At 43.1% G+C, this 22539-nt stretch overlaps 1 protein-coding gene across 2 annotated transcripts in view; it reads right to left on the bottom strand.

Moving 5' to 3' along the window:
* The window catches only part of TRABD2B (TraB domain containing 2B), a 298441-nt gene that overhangs the window by 28560 nt on the left and 247342 nt on the right, over positions 1–22539 (bottom strand). For both annotated transcript variants that reach the window (XM_049808878.1, XM_049808879.1), the window contains exon 5: positions 20831–20921. In XM_049808878.1, the coding sequence (XP_049664835.1) occupies positions 20831–20921 (91 nt within the window). The remainder of the gene's footprint in view (positions 1–20830; positions 20922–22539) is intronic.

Below are 22539 nucleotides of genomic sequence, written 5' to 3'. Positions count from 1 at the left end.
TAAAACTGATTTAATAAATCCAGAGGCCTGGTTGTTTTCAGATCTGATCACCATCCTACAGACATTCAGCCAGAAGTAAAATCAAAACTTTTAATCCCACAGAATATGGGTATTTAATCCAAATATATTGTAAGAATATTTAAAGATTTTAATTCAAAGTAAGGTAGACTTCCATCAGAAAATAACTTTCCCATTGATTTCAGCAAAAGATTTATTAATACAGAGGGCTTGAATTTATTAATATTCTGGAATTTTTCCCTCTAAAGAAAAAAAAAAGGACAAAACCTCCCATCTGCAATAGGATACCCCAACTATAGATCTCCCCATTGCGTGAAGCTTTACTGTTAGATTCAACTGATCATTTCATGGACTATTTCGTGCCTTCCCTTTGGTCTCAGTCTCAATACACTCTGTTAGCACAGCTGCACTGTATGAAACCATGGGGATATAATACACTTCTTTTTTTCCACTCCTTCACTACTGCTGAGACAGCTTTTCAAGATACATAGTTATTTTTAAAGCCAGAGAAAAAGCAGGGCTAGTTTTCAGTTTGTGAGGCCACAGTGCCTCTTCTGAAGAAAGAGTGAGAAAGTACCACCCAAATATCTTGGTCCACACAAAGATCTCAGCGATTTTTCTTGAATAACTTTATACAACTCCAGGCTTAGAGGTTCCACCCATTTTTTAATCTATCATTCCCACACAGGGTGGTCTTTGAGAAACTAAAAGTATTTCAGGCCCTTAGGTGGGTTTTTCTCATCTCTGACCTTAATTTCCTTCCCTGGGATGCACAGTTCTGCAAAACAAGTTCTCTAAAATAACAGAGTCCAAATAAGAAAACTTGGGAGTCTCAGCAAATATCCTATGTGGCTTGGTCCTAAGGTACAGAAAACAGAATGAAAACAGGGAAACATTTATTCTTGCTGTTTCTTGAAAATGCTTAATCCACAGACAAAGACCCCTGTGGTTTTGTTTAACTTCTGGTGAAATTCGCCATCCTTTTCTAATTCTTTTCAAGAATTAAAAGAACAGAACAAAACACGCAAGTAGTTTAGGCTGAGCCGTATGCTCCATTAGGCTGACTCAGCATTTCTCTCTCTGCCTTGTGGTCTCTAGTGTCGCTCTGTGCTGGCACTGACAATAGAAAATCGACTCATCATCAGGATTTGCTAGGGTTATCGAGTGGACCTGATCAGAACAATGACATTAACATCATGAATTCCTGTAATAGCTTCTTTTAATAATTCCCAGGCTTAAAATTGCCCAGGTCCCACTTTCATCAACCCCAAGCCACCTGGCAGTCCGGCCATGCCTTTCTCCCTGCCTAGGCAAGCATCTTCCCACCCCTGACATCAGGTATCCAATTTCTGCAGCTCAGAGGGCCGTGACCGTCTCCGGGCTGGATAACCAGGTGAATCAGAGCATCCACATTTCATTCCCGCTCTGAACGACCCTTGCGAACAACCCACCTTTCCCCACCGGTGGAGGAGGCTGCGTGGTGTTAACACGACACCTTTCATCGCACCTCGTCCCACCAACAGGGATTTTCCCAACAACCAACTCATTGACAATTGTCTGAGGGCACCACCGGGCAGGGTGGACCCCACTAATGCCTTTGCCCACTGACCCTGCTGGAGTAATGCTAATAACGTTTGGGGCGAGTCCTGTCAAGCCTTCCCTGGGCTTCAGCAGGGCCAGGAATTTGGCCTTGCTTTAGCTCGTGAGAGAGGACATGCCTTTGCTGACCATACACATCTTCCACACAACTAAATCATCGATCTATTTTTTCAGCAATCTTGCGGTAACGTTTCTGTTCCCTCAGATATGTGCAGAATCTTCTAAAACGCAAGTTTGCCAATTTGTTACTTGCATCTTGTCTTTGTAGCGCGAGCAATGGAAAAGTTTTGCTCAGAAGACTGCCATGCTTTGCACGCGCTTCCAAGTACAGCAACATTGCTGAGGTTTTCTTGCTTCAATATTCAGAACTGTCAGACAGGGGAAGATTTTGTTTCATCAAAAGAGAAGCTGTGGTGATAGCAAGGAATGTGTGATGTGGCAGCTTTATCCTTGTGCCACTGTTCTTGGGATGCACCCGGATGACAGCCAGACACTAAGTAAAGAGCATTTTATTATAGACGGGTTCTCATAAATTCCAGTTTGGAAGTCTTTGTCAAGGCAGGAATTCGTCAGTCCCTCGCACGCATCCTCGCTCCCCTCGCCACAGGCCACAGAGACATCTGCTTCTTGCTTTTTTTTCCTTACGCATCTCTCGGAGAGAGCAGTGATGCACACCCACAAGACGGGCACCAGAATGTCCTGTCCCACAAGAAGTTTTACGTTTTTTTTCTCTTCCACGCTAGGTTGAAACTCTGATTTTCAAAGCTCTTGGGAGAGCAGCAAACAAAAGGAGAACAGAAAACCAGGCAGAAATCCTAACCCACCCCAGCATAGCTTATAGGGGCTCTTACTAGTGATGTGGAGTATGGATTTAGACCACGGTCTCTCACATAACCAGGTGACATCAGTGCATACCACCATGGAGTTCATCCCCTTCAGGATGAAAGCATATATACATATATATTTAAAAAAATAAATTTGTTTTACTGCAAAAGAGAGTAAATCCAAAGAAGAGATTGGAGAATTAGCTTCTCCCCATACCTAACTTATCTGAGCTGCTTCAGGTAAGTTCCATAAATTACTGAGGATGAATTTGGCCTCAAGAGACAGCAAAAGAGAGTACCTGTGAAAACCCTGATCATACCCTCACCTGATCGGCTTAATTATAATGAGGTTGTTTTATTTAAGATGCAGTTGCCTTAGGCCTGTAAGCTAAAGTTAAAGCATTTTCATTTCTTAACAGAATCTGGAAACAAAGTTGTTTTTTCATTTTTGTACCAGAGTCAACTACATCTCATGAGCAGTTAAATTAGGTGAAGTAGTTAAATTAGATTACAGTTGACCCCAAACTTGGATGGTATCTCTCGATCAGAATCCATGTCAGACTATTTCTCTGGGAGGAATCAGTGTTGTTCAAGAACTGTGGCCTTAGTTTGAAAGGGAATTTGGTCCTCAGTATACACACATATATATGCAAACCCTCAACTATGTGCATAAATGAAGTGAAAAGCTTGTGAGGTCAAGATATTCCCATAGATGGTGATGTTTTCCTTCCCAGTTTGAGAAACTATAAAATAAGAGAAGTGAGTAATACTTTTGTTATCTATTCCATTTCATTATAAGTGGATCTGATCTAGGGCACAGGAGAAGAAATGCAAGCTTTCTGCAACTTAAGCAGTTGAATATGCTGAAAAAAGAGAGGACAGCTGAAACCTTTGTAACATGCCATTTCCACATTTTCATATGAATTCTTTTATTTCAGAAAACTCAAAATATTTCATTTCAGCACTTTCTGAGCAAAGCTTTTGATTTTTTTGTCTTCTGTTTTCAAAGATTTAAATGCTACAAAGTGACCTTTTTTGTTTAAAAATTGATCTCAATTAAAAAGGAAAACCCAACTACTAAATAAAAATGACAAAAAAATAACAAAACTCAACCCCTGCCTTCAAAAATGTCCTCAAAATGTTCCACTTCAGATTGCTCTGAACTTATTTCCCCTTCTCGACTTGTTAGTTCAATTCTTGAACTGAATAATCTTTTTTTTTCATGCATCTTTAGTGTAAACTCTGTAAGCTGCACACTCCAGCCTCAGAAGATGAGCTGTGCTCACAGAGGAAGGATGGGTCGACCCTCCATTCTTGCTTCCATCTCCCACATTAAGAGCAAATAAGAACCTTCTCTGCTCGTGACACACAAAGCCTCACCTCAGACTCTATTCCCTAGATCTTCACTGTCTTAGCATCACCATACCAATTTAGTGCTAAGCTACTTCAGTCTGGGTAGTTTGGTTTAAGCAAAATATTCATAATACAGCTCTTTGGTGCCTCACTGTCTTATGGAAGTTGTACTTAAAGATCCTTGGACAGAATACCTATCCCATACATCAAGACAGGCTCTTTTCTGCTCAAGCATTCTGGTTCAACATGGGAGCACATAGCTCTGCAGCTGTCCTGGGACATCTGGTTCATTCTGGAAGTCTACTTCACAGAGGACAGAAAGGACTTCACATTCAAATTACAACTCCTGTATCTCCACATACCACTGAAAGACTTGCCACATAGTGTTAACTGAAAAGTTTCAGTGTCTTCTAATAAATTTTTGAGTGCTGACTTCGCAATGAATTTTCAATATTTGTGCTTTTCCTCCCTGATTTTGGACAGAAACAGATGTTGGAGTATCAGCATTACCTCTGGATTGGAAATCCTGACTTCTGTCCAAATTTGCCAAGAGTACACAGGCTTTCTGATGAATCTAAAGTGATGGTATTATACCACAAAAGAAGACTTTAGGGTCGTGTTTTTATTGAACTGGAATATTTTCAAGCTTTATTCCACACATTTTTTTCTGTTATTGCTTGAAAACCATTAGTAACAAGAGTAAATATATTGCTCTTTCCTTTTAATAACTTTTTAATAAACACATATATATTGCTTTAATAAAGAAAAATGGAGGACTTATTACTGGGCAATGTAATTTCTGTTTCCTCTTTATAAACTCTCTGATCTTTCTGTGTTTCTTTGAGGTGATGTCATATTAATTATACACAGCAGATTTTTCAGGTGCTGGAAATCAACTTCCATCATTCAACAGGTTCTGCAAAGCATAGAACTCTTACCCAGTTCGGCCCAATCTGCAACATCAAGTTTCTTCAGGTCTAATTGTGACATTTCCAAAGTTTTGGTTTGGACTTACGTTTTGGGCCAGTTCTGATTCTACAGTGTATTTACGGTGGTTTGGGCAGTGTCTGAGAAACTGGACGATGGTGACTAAATGCCACCATCTCATCTCAGCAGTTACAATCTCAGACTCCAGTGGCCGGAAAGCAAGCCAAGGGCTGAACAAATCCTTCTTTCTCCTCCAGCTGCCACAATCAAACTAGAAATACTCACCAAAACTCATCTCTCTCCTAGTTCCATTTTAAGTCAATGGAGCTCTTGATGCCTGTGGCTGTCTGCTCCTCTCTAGTCAGCATCAGCTTTTGGGACACTGAGCTATATAGCCACGCATAAAGGCAGGTTTGCTAATTCAGTTGCAAAACTATTGTCATCTCATGCGTTGTGATTCCCAAACCATTCCCGACCTCGGGTTTAAGCATGGAAAAGAAAGTGAGGATGCATTTGTTCCATCCCAGTAGTTGCCATCCAGCCAGATTTCAAGATTAAGAAGCCGACTGAGAAACCCCACCCCCCAAACTGGCTGCTCGATTTTGATTCCTCAGTAGAATTACAGCTAATACACAACTGTTGTCTGTATCTCACTCATTTGCAATCCAAATTGAATTCTGCTCCCAGATTGTCTCCTTTGGGAATTGGTTTCCCTTCTCTGCTGGATCCTCCGGAGAGAAGAAACATCTGCAGGAGTCCGTATTCTCCGTCACATCTTAAAAATAAACTCTCTACAGAGACATCAACGGAGCAAGGTACCAAATCCCTAGCTTGAGGGACTAAAACATTTTCACTGACTTCAGACTTAAACTAAGGACAGATTACTCAATGTGTGCCTGGCGCTGTTTCCTGCGCTTCCCTCTGATGCTCTTGAAGCTGGGCCCTAGCAGAGATCAGATACCGGGTGGATGGATCACAAATCTGTACAAGCATGGCAACTTGTCTTCCTTAAGTACCTTGTTCAGTCCAGGCTTTTACAATCGCAAGATGACAGATAATGCGGGCACATAAGTAGCTGCTATCGCTAGAAGGAGAGAGACGTGGACCACTTAAAGTGAGCAGCGGGCAGAAGTGTGGAACCAAAGAGCCATAAGAAGACCATGCCTGCAAGAGATCTCACATCTCTGCTACACTGAATCCACTTTTCCTCTCTGCAGCTGACACTTTAAAACATCTGATCTGCTTAGCCATGATGGCTGCTGAGCTAAGAAAAGGAACACAGAGTCAGTCTGCCTTTCTCCAAAATACTGTTATAGCCCCTTGGCATTGTTTTTATCACAGGGCCTGAGTGTTTCCAAGAAAAGAACAAAACAGTTGTCAGAAACCCTACTCAGACAACACTTCGGCCTGTCTGCGGGTATTTTTACTGTGCGGTAATGGACAGAGCCCTTGAAACATGATGAAGGCAGGAGGCTTCTTCCTCCAAACTCCACTTGCTTTAATGCCTAACGCTGTTCTATCAACTCTCATGTTAATGGACTTTACATAAGGTCTCTCTCTGTATTAGCCTGGTTTCACCGAGTTCCCTGTCTGTATTAACTCGTGCTGATGAAACTGCTTTGTATCAAATACTCGTTTCTGTCTGACAAATCCATCCTTCATTAAAATTCTTCATTAATGAAGCATGCACATTGCTGCTGAAAGCTTAAGGAAGAAAAGAAGGTTTTATATTCTCTTTTTTGGTTGTTAATTGAAACCTATGAGATTAACCTTGAACTACAGATTGAATATCTAGGAGGCATCTGAGACTACAAGAAAGACTGATTTTTAATGAACTCGGGCAAATCTTATTGATTAGTTACAAACAACAGGGCCCCAGTCTTCTTCTCTTGAAACAGGAGAACTTGCGCTGACCCCAGAAAATCTCTCTCCTTCATTGCAATGTCTTTTATTATTATTTTTATTGGGACATTTCAGAATCCCAGAAATAAACTACGCACACATTAAAGAGCTCCATCTCAGCAAACTGACAAGTGAGGGGTACGAGACGATGACAGACAGATACAGCCTGAGCATCACGAGGATGCAGTGACACAGCACTCAACCATACAGAAGTGAGAGCCTCTGCAGCCTCCTTCCCTGAACTCTGCTGTAGACCTCATTGCACAGGAGCTTTGGGGGCTCACCTGCTCCAAGGAGTTACCAACACAGCTAAAAATGCAGGAGGAGGAGGAGGGTCTACATAGACGGTCCTTCCTTCCTCCTGCGTCTAACTGGTTAGCACTGGCCATCAGGAGTCACGGAGGTCTACTTAGGTCCCCTACTAACAGCCTCTGCTGAGAAAAGTGGGGGGAGAGTGACAGGCCTTTGGAGAAATTCTGGTGCCAGTCATCTTCCAGTGGAGGAAAGGGAGGGAATGTCCATGCATGGCTACCAGGGGCTTTCTGCTGGCCCAGCATGAGAATTAGGCCAACTAGCTTCCTTGACCAGACAGATATCAAAATCCTCACGTGCCCTTCGTGCAATCTCTGCAGATTTAATTTGTCAAGGAAAAAAACATAAATTAGACGGGATTGACAGTCGTTGAAACCTTCACAGGGGGTGTGAACACGAATGACAAATTACTCTTGTCACAAGCTTGAGCAGACCGAACTTCTACATAAACTGTTTATACACACACACACACAAACATACACAAAACCAATGACTAAGCCCAGCTCTCCTCCCGTGAAGAGAACCCCACACGGCAGTAAGTGAAACACCAGGAAAATGAAAACCACTTGTTCTGCTGCTCCCCAGAGCACAGTAAGTCAGTTAGGAAGCCTCCTCCCTCCATTGTGTGTGCATGTGTGTTTTCTTAGTCTGTGTTTATTTGTTTGTTTGTTTGTTTGCTTGGAAATGCTCTATCTACGAGCCAGTTGTTTGAGAGGGTATCACAGCCTAGTATTTGTAGCACTGCCTAGCTACTGAAAAGCGTGTAACATCACAAGTCTAACAGACGTCAGAGACTCGTCAAAACTATGCTTGGCATCTGGCACGGGTTCTAGCAGTCACGTTAGCTTCTTATCACTAAAAGCTAGAACAGTTTGAGAGTGACCAAACTAGGACTTCTCCTGAGGCGGTGCTGTAATCCAGCTCAAACTACAGAAAAGCCAATATTCCTTTGCTAGCAGAGGACTTTTTATCGCAAAATCACTCTTCCATTCTCAGAATAATTTAGTAATTTTAAATTGTTGGGTTTTAGTATACATTATTAAAGTGAACTGTATTCTCTATCCACGGAGAGAGCGCTCTCCTACCAACCTCATGGGATCACGTCGTCTCTGCAACATGGCCCTGCACTGGAATACACACTTCATTTTCAAAGGGTCTGGAGGAGCAAGGGTTCAACTTCTGTGCTTGCAACCTTCATTCAGCTTTTGCCACTGCTTCTTAATCCACACTGAATATCACTCCTTGCTAGTTCTCCCCTAAGGACTTCATCTTTTAATAAGTGAGGACTCCTCTCTGTCTCAGACCTCCTTCCACTGTAAATGTTGGATGCACAGCATGGGTCAGGGATGCTGCCTTAGCCAAAAGGGCCCCTAGGGAACCCCATTTTCTGCTACGCTGTTTGAGTTTGGTTGGTGTCAGACGCAGAAAGCCCTTGACTTTTTTTTCTGCTGTTGCAGTCTACCCTGGCACCTATCAATCCTGGATAGGTGATGTCTCCATACCACAAGTGTGAGACTGACAGGCACGTACCAGGAGACACTAAGCCCAGAAACACATGCCCATACAAATCTTCTGCTTTCACTGGAAGCAGCTCCACACAGAAAACATCTGTACAAGAAAGTGCTGAGAGGAGCGTGTGACCCTCAGGCACCGGGAAGGAGACTCAGATGACCTCTGCGTCACGCTCCACGGGGGCCGAGATGTGTCTCGTATTTATTCGGAGCACACAGTGCCGCCAATGCTTTCACAGCTCTCCTGGCCTGAGCGCTGCCCACCAAATCCCCATAGGGGAGGGGTCGCTCAGTGGTTTAGGGGTTAGTAGTTTAACTAACGCTAAACTAGCTGTGCTGTCATAGTTTCCCTCAGGGAGTTAAAAAACTCTTTATGCCGCAGTTTTCCATCCAGCCCTGGAGTAACTCCCCACCTCACATGAAGGCAGTGAGAAGAAATACAGCAAGGATTCAGAGACACTGCGCTGGTGGGGCCACGGGAACGCTGCGGACAGATAAGCGTGGGCCACACTGCAAAACTGCCACCTCGTGCTGTTGAAATGCTGCCCACGTAAGATGTTTTAATTAAAGCCACAGAACGATTTATCTGACTCGTCTCTGCAATGAGACTAAGCGCTTGGGGCTGCCCCACCAGGCCCGCTGAGACGGAGACGTTCGTTCTGAAGAGAAGCACAGGCTTCTTTTCCTGAGCAAATGATGACACCCCACACATGTGTCTGTCTGTCCCTCGGTCTCCTCCCTTACCTCTAGTAAGACTCAATCTGACAGCCAGTTGTAACTGCATTATCCCAAGTAGCACAGAGATCAAAAAACAGTGTATGTCCTTACTGATACGAAAATAAGCAGGAAGGAGTCAGGCTTTATAAGGAAGGGCTCAGGTATGAGCTCAGCCCTTTCCTAGATACCAGAGTCCAACAGTTAGAAACCCCATAGGACCCCAAGACGTCATCAGGTCTGTCGTTCGCAGACCGACCAGGGGTTTCTTGGAAAGGCAGGGGAGGTAAAGAGGGAGGGAGGTGGGACAGCGCACTCCAGCAGTGAAAGAAGAAGAAGAAAATAAAATCAGTCTCCTGCTCCATCATCTCATTTAAAACACTTCTGGTTGCCTGTGCATTTCATTTGCTGCCTTTCACTGATTTGAGTGGGAATTGCTGACCGTTCAGCAATGATTGCTATCAGTATGAATGCTTGAATACATAGAAACAGCCCTAAATTTATGGCTGCATTTGTAAAACAAACAAACAACCCCCCCTGTTAACTCTGCTTTCTTTCAACTCAATGTCCTTTCTCCTTGAGGGGGATGTTTCTAAAATTGCCTCAGGGATTTAAAACCTCAACGCCTGCTAAATGTCAATGGAAGTTGCACTTCCCAATTTCATTTGCGACCTAAAAACTAATTTACATGTAAGTTGGATACATGTGCAAAATTCTCATTTAACATTAGCAAGAAATCACATGCCTCTAGGGGAAGAAAGAGGATTCCTTTGTCACAAATGCAAAGCAAGGTTTGCTTTGACAAAATGGTGGCAAAAAGCCAATCCGTGCATCTACTGCATCCATTGACTGTAGGTCAATGAGTGGAATGACCCCCTGCTCCCGGGAAGAGGTCTTCAGCCTGGGTGGCACTATGGAGGAAGGAAGGCGGCACCCAACAAAACCACGTGTGTGCCCAAACTGGAGTCAGAGGTGAGGGTACAACAAGGTCCTTCAGATCTGCCTCTGCCAAGGATGGGAGAAGCAGAAGAAGAGCTACCCACTGACCTGGACCAAACCACCCCCAGTATTACCCAGGTGTTAGACAGCCTTGATTCTTAGCACTGCTGATTTCAGAAATCAGCTTTTTCTCTCCGAAGTTCAGGCAGGGACTTCTGGATCTTCCTTGTGCTGGAATATGATGCCTTGACTCTGTGGGTGTTAGGAATAATTCCTTAAAATGACTTAAAATGATTTAAAATGCCACAAATCCAGGCAATGTTACAACCTAAACCCACTACAGCAGCAGAGGTTTACTGCTCCCCTTGTAGAGAACCACGTGATTTTATTTCAGCTAGCAATGTTTTCTTTCCCCTTCAGAAATCAGGAGGAGACAATACCACAAAAGTATTTGAGATCCATGTGAACCTTGTTTAGCCACTGTGGATTGGGATTTACATTCCAGGGGTATAATGAACCCAAAGACGCAAAGATGTGGGCACTCAACGTTATTAAACCCTTGAAGATTAGCCCAGTCTCAGTCAATAACTTAGCCTTTTCTTAACGATGCTGGCATGTATATGAACTATAGCCTTTAGCAAAGCTCAATGCCAACAGAAACCAGCAACTTCACAGAGGCTGAGCAGCAGTCCAGCGTAGTCCTCTGTGTTAGAGCTCTGGACAGGCTGTATCGTTTTTCTTCAATGGAGGGGGAAAGTGTTTATCTGGGAAGCGTTTCACATCAAGGACAATAGGGAACTGTTTAGCTTTCCACAAATAGGCTGGTATGCAACTTCCGAGCACTCTCCAAGGAAAACTTTGGAACACCGGCCACATCTTTCCAGCAGGGATTTCATGTAAAGTAGTTAATGCCCGACATCCTTCATCCTGATTTATTCCTGCTCCATCCTTGTTTCAAAGTGCTGCGCTCACTTCAAACACAACATGGGGCTCATCTCTCTGAATATGCACTTTGATCGCTGGGGACTCCAGATTCGTATCGGCCGTTCAAACATAAACAGGGACATGCTGTCTCGACAGAGGTATTTCTGTGACTGCCTTTTATTTTTGCAAGAGTAATTTGGAAATGTTAAGCTGAGGTCAGATGACAGGAGATTCAAATCTAGTGGCCAGACAGGGCACTGGAAACCAAAGCGCTCCGAGCCTGTCTACGACTTTGCTGCTGAGCTGCTGCAGTTTAGCAGGAAAATCTTAGTATCCCTGACTTGACAAGTGTCCTGGGAGGCAGTGGAGAAAGGCTTCAGTGTGATCTTACCCACAAGCAAGAGCAGCAAATTAGGGGTCTCTTCCTCTGCAAGCTGCACCCAGCAGAGAGTGGGACTGCAGAACTGTGAGCTGGCCTGATGTCCCACACAGCAGTAGAAGGGGAAACACCCCAAATCTAGTCCTTCTCTCACCTCTGGTCCCCTGTGGGACCAACTGTTTTCTCGCTGAAGCCAACGGGAGTTATCTTTGTGCTGGGTGTCAGTTTGGGCTAATTCTTGGTGCTGATGAAACATTCTGTTCTATGGTGGGGCTACAGATGGGGTAGACAGATGGGCATAGCCAGGTCCACAATGGCCACGACAGGGTAAATCCTCCAGGTGCTTTTCCCGACCAACTGGAGTCTCAGAGGTCTGCAACAGTGGCAAAGGATCCAATTTTCACCAGCAGAACAACTGCCATCCATGTGGCCACCCACCTGAACAAGAAGTAAAGGTGGAGGCCCAAACAGGTAATTTGGTTTCTGTTAGACACAACCTGTGCCCCAATCTTTCTCTCTAAATTTGCATGTATTAATTCTGAAACTAGATTACTGTAGTAGTGTATTTTTAGCAATCATGATTGCAGGAAATCATCTTCATTCAGGATACTCTTCCATCGTATTAAGTGCCAGCCACTGTGTCTATATCCATATACAGCATCTGATCCATTTTTCCTCCCTCCTGTTTCTATTCACAGGTCCATTTTTCATTCTCCCTGGAATGCAGAACATTTGGGAGTGTAGGTGGAAAGCCAAAGTCTTTCAACACCCACTAATAGAAATCTGTTTTATTAATTAACTTTGTGGGAAGAAAAAAAAAAAAATAAAGAGAGCTGATCTTCTCTGAAATCATGAATCACTGCGCAAGAGAAGACATGTCCTCTGAGACACCAGAGGCTGCTTCAGACAGAGTGAGTGACTGAGTTGCCTTCTTGGGAAGTCCTGAGTCATCAAACACAGCAGTTTAATCCTCAGGAAATGGGAAACATATTGGCATGATGTTCACTTGCGTAGAGCATGAGCTCCAGAGAAGGGTAAACTTCCAAAGGTTCTGAGCTTGTGGAAGGATTTTAAAACCTTAAAGCTTCTCTGAAGCGTATCTTAACTGGAGCTGGGTACAGTATTCCCAATACATGATTTACTGGGTGAATTAAACTCCTTATATACTTTACAGATTACATATGAATTTACTTTGACTTCTCATAAAAATGATTCAATGATTATGACATGAAAATGTATTCTGGCTTCAAAGTTATTTACTGTGACAAGTGCTTCATATATTCACCGTTCTTAATTTACTCCTGTTGTAAGAACTTACTTTTTTGACATTCCTGCTCCTACTACTAGCACTTTACTAGGAGAAGCAGCTGATATACGTGCTCCTCGGTCTGACCCTTCACCATGGTTCTCCTAAAGGGACACCCACACAGTCATTTCAGACCCAAAGCTGGGTTGTGGCCAGTGGGAAGTCCCCTGGCTTGGCTGAGATACCACGAGCTGTTAAAGTGAGACTATTCTGCACCAAAGTGGACAAGAAATGGTACAAGATCACATCGCATACGTACATTAGAGTGACCTTCTACTTGTGGGGGCAATTCAGAAAGGTTGCAGTAAATTTCACAGCTTGCCACAACAAGATCCACCCACAAGGAGTCGTTTGGTCATGTCACCAGTCACACAACGTTGTTTTGGAGGGCTTCTAACACCATCTGAACTGTGAAGAATGTCCCTATGAACACCTGATCACTCATGAAAGATGGAAAATGTACTTGTCAGTGTATTCCTATGTAGAAAACTGTATCCCCAACTGTTTTCTTTTAAGGCATTATTCTTGAAGGAATTCTAAGTCAAAGTGTCAATGAAAAAAGTCACAGACTCCCTTTCTTCCTGTTCCTTTTTTAGGAACTCGTGCATGTTAAAGAACTCCCTGCAAGCAAAATTACTACCAATTACACTCACACTGCATCAAGCAGCAATATTGATTGCAACACAACCCACACACCTCTTGCTGAAGGAAAAGAAGTCAGCTCTGGCAGTGGAAAAGCTATCTGCCCTAACGTGTGAGGTCTCTTTGCCTGACAATGTGATAGTGAAGGTAAGGGAAGTCAGCACTGCAAAGACAGAGTGACAGCAAACAGACCACAAACTTCCTTAGATAAACGACATCTTTCAAACCACACAATACCACTTGATACCTTTGTGCCCTGTGAGCTGTTACAAAGTGCAGCTGCACTTCAGCCCAGATTGGTATCACTTGGGACAGAGACCATCAATCCACAAGACAAGTGCAGGCTGAATACACAAACACCAAAACTCACACAGTCTCACTGTTTCAATATAATGCTGGAGAGGGGATGGTGCAATTTTTCCAAAGGCTTAAATGAGTCTAGTGGCACTGTCCGACTTGAAAATGGGGCCCAAGTCCTTCAAATAGGAGGCAAATCCATCCCACAAGATGATTAGTCATGTAAAACCAGCCAGACACCTACTGCAAGCAAGCTGGGCCAGCTAAGACACCCATGAGCAGTCCTCTGGAAAGCCAGTCTTTTTACATTGATTATAGTAAGCATCTACACAAGAGTGTGAAGATACTCTTAGTTTTCTACCAATTCTGCCGCGGCTCCTCACAGCCAAAGACAGGAGAGAATTAGCAACAATCTCATATTAACGATGACCTCTAAAAGCTACTGGCACCGATGGAAGCCTTGTTGTTGACTTCAGTGCAGTTTGGATCAGCTTTATCTCTAGTAACTATAGACCAGAATTTTCATCTTATACTAACGACCTTAGGTGAAAAGATCTGTATTAGAGTTGGCTGGAAGCAGAAAGAGGATGAAAAATCAGCTTCTCCCATGGAAACAAGAACTCCAAAATTTGGCTAGGAAATAAAGTAAGAACTAGCTCTGAACTTTTGAAGTCTCCAAGGCTCTGTAAGTAGACTATTAGGCAGTTTATGGAGTATGAGATACAGATCTCCTAAAACTGATGGGCTGCAGAGCAGCGAAAAACCTAGAAACCTTAGCACTGGCTTCAGGACAGCTCAGCCAGCAAGCTGCCCTTGAGCAAAAAGAAGCAAGCCCAGGTTCCCCAGTGGCCTTGTGTGCAAGTTCCCAAGGAACAGAACAATATGGAATATCAAAATTTTTTTTCAAAAGAAACCAGAAATTTTGCCAAGGATAAAATCTGATTATAGAGAAAAGTGAACGTCCCACTGGGAGAACTAGTCAAGCACAAAATTCATGAGAAGTTTTGTTCCGTATTCTTTCACCAACATCATGAATTATCTTGCTCTTTCCCAGAGTTTTTATTGTGGCAAGTTGATAAATTCCACTCTTTCAGAAGGTGTTCAGCGTTTAAAGGTGGCCTAAAGAACATGCAGATGCACTGGCCCTAAGTAATGTGTTGCTCAGGAAGTGACCGGATAATTAAGTTTCTATGGCTGAGAACTTGTAAGTTGACTTTGTTTCTCTACCACATCTTGCAGATTTTCTTCAATTTCTTTCCCCCTAAGAGTTACTTTGACTGGCTCAGACTTTGTGGCTGTAAGGTAATTATAGACACAAAGATCATTAAATTGCAAAGGAGGATATTTGAAAGACACGTGGGAATCCCCTGAAAATGTAATGTGCATATTTTCATGACTAAATATTTTAAGCATTAAGTAGTCATATTCTCCGACGCTAGATGAGGCAATAAATTTGCCAATGCATGCAGATGAACCTCATTTAATCCCTATATACCTCTTACTGCAAATTATGCTGTCAGAGAAACCCCCCTAAATAAGGAGTTTGCTTTTCTTCTGAGGGAAAAAAGCTAGGGAAGGGAGTATGATCTTCAGGTTCAGATCAAGTGAAAGATCCAAAGGTTTACAATAGGATTAAGAAGAACTGCAGCATCCCAACGGGGAGATTATTCCACCCACAGGAAAAGAAAAAAAAAAAAAAAAAAAAAAAAAGGTGTGCATTTTTCCCTGTCTCAGAAGAGACGGGATTCAGAATGGGTTAACATCTCCCCAGATGATCTTTTTTTCCTCAGTTAAGTCAGTTGTTTCCAATGAAAGTATCACAGCTCTCATAACTTTTTTTTTTTAATTGTCTCTTTTCTAAATAAATTTTACTTGTTTCACTACAACTTTAACATTCTCCCAAACACATCCTGAACATAACAGCTAAGCAGAATGGAGTAACCCTGCCAGGCTGGCACCAGAAATCTGAAGTTGCTCAGGCATCCCAAGGAAACTGGCAGAGACTCCTGAGGGCTCTGATGATATCCATAAGTTTCTGGGATCTAATCTACTGAACTAGCACTTTTACCAGTTTGGGGCTGTGAGGAATGTTACGTCAAACACTTTCCCATCTCTGCATAACACCTCGTGAAGGTTAGGGATCCTGATGGAGTGAAATGGCTGCGTTGCTGTGTGGATGGGGTGTGCCTTCATCCCATGGCGGGGAAGAAAGCATTCAGAATGGAGCAAAGACTTCTACCATGAGACAACGCTGAGTAGAAGAGCCAGGGTCGCACCTGTCGGATGCTACAGGAAAAGGTGAAGGAGCAAGCTCTTGGCTTCAGAAAGAAGGAAATAAGCTACAACAGCAAAGACATGTTGCTTTGACTGGACCAGGAGGTTCAAACATGAGGAGGAAGGGTAATTAATTTCTACAGCAGAGCTCTGAGAGTTTACAATAAACTCTCAGATGGGCAGAAATAAAAGCTTGTCCTGAATTCTCGCATTCTGAAAGAAGGTAGCATTGAGCATAATATCAGAAAGAGCAGTCCAATGGAAATGAGCACTGCTGCATGTTTTTCTGGCTGAGAGATCGGTGCGCAGTACGTCAAGGGCTTTGCGCGTGGCAGAAGGTCAGAGCCGATTCTGAGAACCCAGTAACAATAGAGTCATCATGGACACAGGTGCTTCCGGGCTTGATCTTGCAATTTGGCTGTTTCCAATTAAATGTGAAGCAGCTGTGGCCCTCTATCTGCTCAAGTCACTGGAATCCATCTGAGGGGAAACTCTCTCCCATCTCCTCCTCTCTCCTCACCCCAAGCATGCAGCTCTGCTTTCTGAGGACAGAGAGGGGCAGGGACGGCCAGTTGGCAGAAGCCCCACCGAAAAAAGTTGCCTTTCTTATCTCAGTGCAAAGCAATGAGATACTGATCCAGCCATTCATTTTCCAATGCCTTTACTTGGGGACAAGGAGGACAGGCAGCAAAATAAGAAGCAAATATGAATGCTGTTGAAGGTTGTCAGGCAAACAGATTCGGGACACTCCCTCAGGCAACAAAATAAACAAATGAAGCCAACGTGAGGATAAGGTCTCGTGTTTATGGCATTGTTCTGCATGCTGAGTACAACAGGGTTTCTTTTACGGAAAGGGATCGAGCTTTAAAGAAGGTATTTTCAATAGTCTGCTGGCGGGATTCTAGAACAGGCTGAGGAAGGTCAACACTGGGCCACCAGGCAGATCAACAGGAACTAGGGCTTTTCAGAAATCCAGTCAGTAAGAGCTCCCAAATAGCTCCACCAGCTAAACGTACTTTATATGAACTTCCTTTTGCCAGTTCATTGATTCTGGAACTATCAAACCTCTCCATGTCTCGGCTATCTCTTCTAGCCTGCCAAGGTCCCACTTTACTTTTCCCCTGTACCTTAAGAAAAGGAGAACTTGGCTCAAATTTGTGCTTGTCACTAGACAACAGAAATGTGAGACTCTAGGTATTCATTTTGGTCAGCTTAAAGAGCAGCCATTTCACAATCCATGCTTAGCATTTTCACAGGGGAAGCCAACAATCTTCTGGCTTTACCCAGCCTGTATGCAACTGAAAGCATAAACAGCTTTGGTCTTTGTCCTGTTTCATTCTTCCCAAGGCTTTTCTGACACACAGGAACAGTACTAGTTATTTTCTAAAAAGGTATTCTCTTGTCCTTTCTGAAACTGAAATGGATGGCAGAGCTTAAATGTCATACCAGACTACTCCACCTATTTATGGTACCACTGCTTCATTATTATTGAACAATAAAGATCAGACAACTAATCATTTCAATAATGATAATAATAATAATAATAATCATCAAACTGTTCTAGGAACAGAGATATGAAAGAAAAATAGTATTTGCTATTTAGCAAGGCAGCATTGGTAGCAAGTAGGATGCAGCACGAGTGTTTTGCTAAAGTTACTTTCATTGTTTCAAATAATGGGGCTTCTGACTTAACCTGAGAAAGACTGCCCTGCCAATGACTGTCAAGAAATCATTGATATTCAGCCAAAACCACCCTCAGTTTCAATATGATATACCTCCAAATTTTCCTATGTGCCAGCTCAAATTGTTCCTCTTCATCCTGTGCACAATCCGTCCACAACAATCCTTTTTTTAATTCCCTTGGCCAAAACATAAGCATGCAGCTGTTTCAGTTTTTTCCAACCCTTGCATTTTTTCCATGTGCTGTCCACCCCCACCAATCTCTACATTAGAGTCCAGCTGATCTTCCCTGAACACTATCCAATTTTTCAATTGTCAGTGCCAGAATGCAATGCAGTGGGCTTGACTTCCTCATACAACTTATTTGCAAGTAAAGTAGAAATGTCTCTTTTGGGTTTCAGCAGAGGAGAGAAATACCTCATATTTCAGGTATGGCTCCATAAGAATCAAGGCAAAACCACCTGCATCTCTATAATCCATAAAACAATTTCCACTTGCAAGCAGGTCAAAATTTGTTGAGCTTCTGCTTGTTTATTCTATGATACATGTGGTTAGGATAGCTAACTATCCCGAAACGGTTCCTCTTCTGGGCCTTTCTAACTGTTTTCAAATATTTTAGTTTCATCTTTTGAAAAGGAAAGAGGAGAGCAAAAAAAGAGGGGTAGAAAAAAATGCAAGGCTCCTTAAGACAATCAATTACAGCAACTTAACCCCAACATCACAACAATTACCTGGCCGTGCTTTCTGCATATGCTGTCAACTTTTGTCATAACTATGTTTGACTGGACCGTCTTTTGCAGCTTGCCCAGAAATCATAAAACACAAGCTACTCTAAAAAAGGGACACAAAATGGTTTGCAGCATCCTCCTTGTTTCTAAGGGGGAGCCCCAAGCAGTTCTGATGGCTACAGCCCCAGCTATAGAACAATGAAAATACAGTCCCTGATGTGTAGGTCAGGGAGTCTCTTTTTTTCTAAAGGCAGCAAGTTGTTTCCTGTGAATATATTTAAATTCTCTTTTTCTAAACTTTCTATAATCTTATCCTGTTTCTGCACCTTGAGTGATGCAATTTAGTGGCAACTCTGGATTTCTTTACCATGGCATTTATTTTTCTTTCTGTATTCTCATCTAAGACTGGCTGATGTGTCTGGATCATCAGACCATAGGAAAACATACAGAGCATCTAATCTTGATGGAATACAACCATATGCTCTCTCTCGACTCAATCCAGTACTCATGCACAACAGTATAACCTTTAATAAAGTTTTGTATGTTCAATATACAGAACAGAGCCCACTGGAATTAGGGCACTCGTCCAGACAAAGGGACCAACCTACCCAACGTTCTGGTCTGGAGCTGGGAACAGAAACTACTAAGCGCAGGATAATTCAACTAAGGACATATGCATCATTCTACGTAGCAGTCTACATCCGCTTGCTTTCAAGTACGTTTCTCCCAGGGAGACAATTTTAGGGAAGACGTCATGAACAGGAGACACTGCTGCCAAGGTAGGGGAATGCATACACAGAGGTGCCCCATAGTGTAAATAAGTCAACATTAAGCAGTGGCTTTGTTTCAAGTTTCCTGCCCCATCACGTTATTTCAAGTCTGTGATGACATGTATAAACATATCCCAAGACCATAAAGAGCAGAGACTATTCTTGGACATCTCTCAAACTACTGTATCTTTCTTTCTTCTCAAGGGCTTGCAAACAGTCAATAAATTAATAGTTTCACACTTACCAGTTGAAATACTTTTCACAGGAAGATGATACTTTCAACTAAAAGAAAATCGCTGAGGAAAGTGCCTGCTTCCCTGAGAGGAAAGTTTCTTTGTCAGAAACCTAGGAACAGTATACCTCAGCTATTTTGGTATAGTGTGCTTGGTTTTTCTGTTTTGCTGTATTTTTAGACACAGGCATTTTTGTTGATTTTAGCCAAAATTTCCAGCTCCAGGCACTTACAGTGTTTACTGCTCCTCCCTGTGCCATGTTGACTTTTCTCCCTCTGCCAAAGTGCTTCTTAAACCTCCTCTGAATATATGGTCTTCCTTGTGTTTGATAGCTTTTTCTTCCTCTTTTCCCCATTGTTATTTAAGACTGCGCTTTTATTGCTCAACATATTCCAAGAAGCATTTAGGATAAACGCTCTGTCAAAGACACTTATGTACAGTTGAGCCATATTATATTCTATATGAATCATTGCGGATGTTTCACAAACAAGGTTAGATCAGCCAGATTTTCCAACTATATTAAACATAGCTTTTTCAGACACGGTCTGCTAGCCCTGCGATTAATCCTCCATATTGAAACTCACCTCATATTTGGACCACGTCATGTCTGCCCACCAGGGACGGGAGCATGCTGCTAACACTTTCTCCTAATGAGGATAGCAATCCTGTGATAGATAGAGCAATCTTGGCCAATTTTTATCTGCAGAATGCAGAGGAAAGGCTAACTTCGCAAAGCTAGATAGTCTCTCACCATCCCTCCCAGTTTTATTGTCTATGATATCTTTAGACAGAGACCTCATCTAAATGGCCAGGAAAAAAGTCTAGGGGAGGAAGGAAGCCTGTTTCACCAACTGAGGACAATTTTCTGCCATATTTTATCTTATACTAATGAAGATTGCCAAGAGCCTGGTAATCAATCCTTCTTGCCTGCTTTACTTGATCACATAGATGGAGAAGCTCAGGGAATATTGAATTGCTTTTTACCTACCCACCACACTCTCCAAGGTGCGTCTGCTACACTAAATATGGTCCTTTAAGCAAAACTGAAATTCCAGCTGAAGAAGAGCAGCCCGACAGAGAGGCCTGGAAAATGAAGTTGGTGGCAGTCTTCTGCCCTGCAATGGAGAAGCAACTAAAACCCCATGGAGAGAAAAAGACAAAACAGGTATGGGGGAAAATGAGCTGAATGAGAGGTTTCTTGAAAACAGAAAGAAACTGTGGCACTTCTGACCTGGTGTAGTGAAGCAGCTGTGATATGAATAATGTCCCCAAGTGGAAAAGAAAAAAACCCCAGCTACTGAGGATCCATATGTTTCCAAACTCACACAATGGATACTTTACAATGCACTTTTTGTCTGGAACTTGAGTGGGAAAGAGAGGTTCCTCACCCCCTCACCTACCTCCTATACTAATGCAATAATCTTGCTTAGTCACAGAAAAAGGGAGAGAAAAAAGAAAAGGAGAGAAAGTGATTAATAATCTGTGGGCAACTGCTTACTTTCCAATTGGTTGTCCAGGAGGGGTGTGCTCCACTTCAAATCCTGCTTGTCTCAGTACATCAATCACAGTGTTGTTACCCAGGAAGTGACCTAAAATACAGGTAGAAAATAGCACTGTCAATCAAACTGCTCCTCTCACTCACTTGAGTTTCTCCTGTTGGAACAACAGGTTTGGGAGGCAAGGTACCAAAAGCTAGACCAGCTCCAAAAGCAAGAAAGACATGTTATGCAATTTGTTGTAATTCAGACTCGGCTATTCGCCACTACAGCCTTTGGCTATGGCCAGGGGAAGAGACAGCATACGGCCCGGTATGGTCTTCTTCCATCTTATTTAACCCTCCCACCCCTCACACTGTCTAGGCACTGGGTGGATAAAAGAAAACCTAGATGAATTGCTAGTCTCATCTTCCACTGTGGCCATTTTTAGTATGTACATGGACTAAATGAACTTCTAACATGGATATCAGAATGACCCTGCGGCGGCAAAAAGAGTATTACTAGGGCTTTGGCTCATGAGTTATAACAACTTACAACCCCAGATGTCCACCCTGCCCATCACCGTTCATGGACATCTGCTTACGAAGAAGCTCTGAAGCTGCTGTACTGCAGGCTCAGTGCTTACCTACCTAAAACGGCAGTGATTCAGGAATTGCTTCATCAACTGCTCAGCCACCTGCACAACAGGCTTGGGAGGAGCTGGGACGGTAACCTTATCTCTCCCAAAACGTGAAGATTTAGTCCTGTGAATCAGGGCTCTTCGCTAGAAGTGTAAAGGTCGCATTCCTCTTCACAGAAGTAACAAAGAGCCCAGTAAGTATTGCAGCATGTACAGGCCTTGAAAGAGTTTACTTAAGGGAGTCCTATATACTTGAGGTCTGAACCAAATCCCACTGGAGTCAATGGAGGCCCTCAAAGGGCTTTGGGTACAGACTCAATAAGGCAGTGTAATCCCTCCAAAGCTTTCAACTTATTGTCAGAGTCCCACATTGTTTTCAGGCTGGGTTAGACGTATAAAGTAAGGAGGCAAGAAGTCCACTAACAGGTTTATTAAAATCCACGTAGCCCAGTAACCCGTCTCCAACTGTAGCCTGTGGTGAATGTTAAAGGTATATAAATATATACTGAATGACGCTGAGAAAGGACAGAGCAATCCTCCTCCATTAAGTCCATTAGCTTCCAGCTCTGCACTGCTGGGTGACCCCCATTTACACCCAGGTCATTGCATCTCACTGCCAGCTCTGAATAGCCCAATTCACCATGAATGCGCTCAAGCCTCTGCCTCCATGTACTTTTTGCCCCGTGACATCTTGCAGCAGGGAGTTCCACCACGTGCTGCGTGTAAAAACACACTCCTTTGGTTTGCTGTTTCTTGGAGAGTGTGTGCTTGCCTTAAGCACAGCGTAAGTGTTTGCAGGAGAGGTTTGTAACTGCCCGACTCTGCAGCACAGCCAAATGCTTTGCTTCAAAAAAACCAAGGCAGGCAGGACATGCCTGAGTTTCTCTCCACGCATGCCACTGTGTAAAGAGCTGGCATAACCATCAGAGTCACCCCAAGGACACTTCACCCATGCTGCACAAAGTCGCTATGAATTTGAGAGTAATTCAGTCCCTAGCATTCACTAAGCCTGCATCTCTCTGCTCACACTGCCAATGAGGGCGCTAATTTGCATCAGTTGTGGGAATGATGTAGTCGTATGGCTTTTAGTGC

This window comes from Accipiter gentilis, chromosome 8 (genome assembly GCF_929443795.1).
Source record: "Accipiter gentilis chromosome 8, bAccGen1.1, whole genome shotgun sequence".
NCBI lineage: Eukaryota > Metazoa > Chordata > Aves > Accipitriformes > Accipitridae > Astur > Astur gentilis.
The sequence above is the reverse complement of the archived record's forward strand: the minus strand, read 5'-3'. Positions and strand labels throughout refer to the sequence as shown.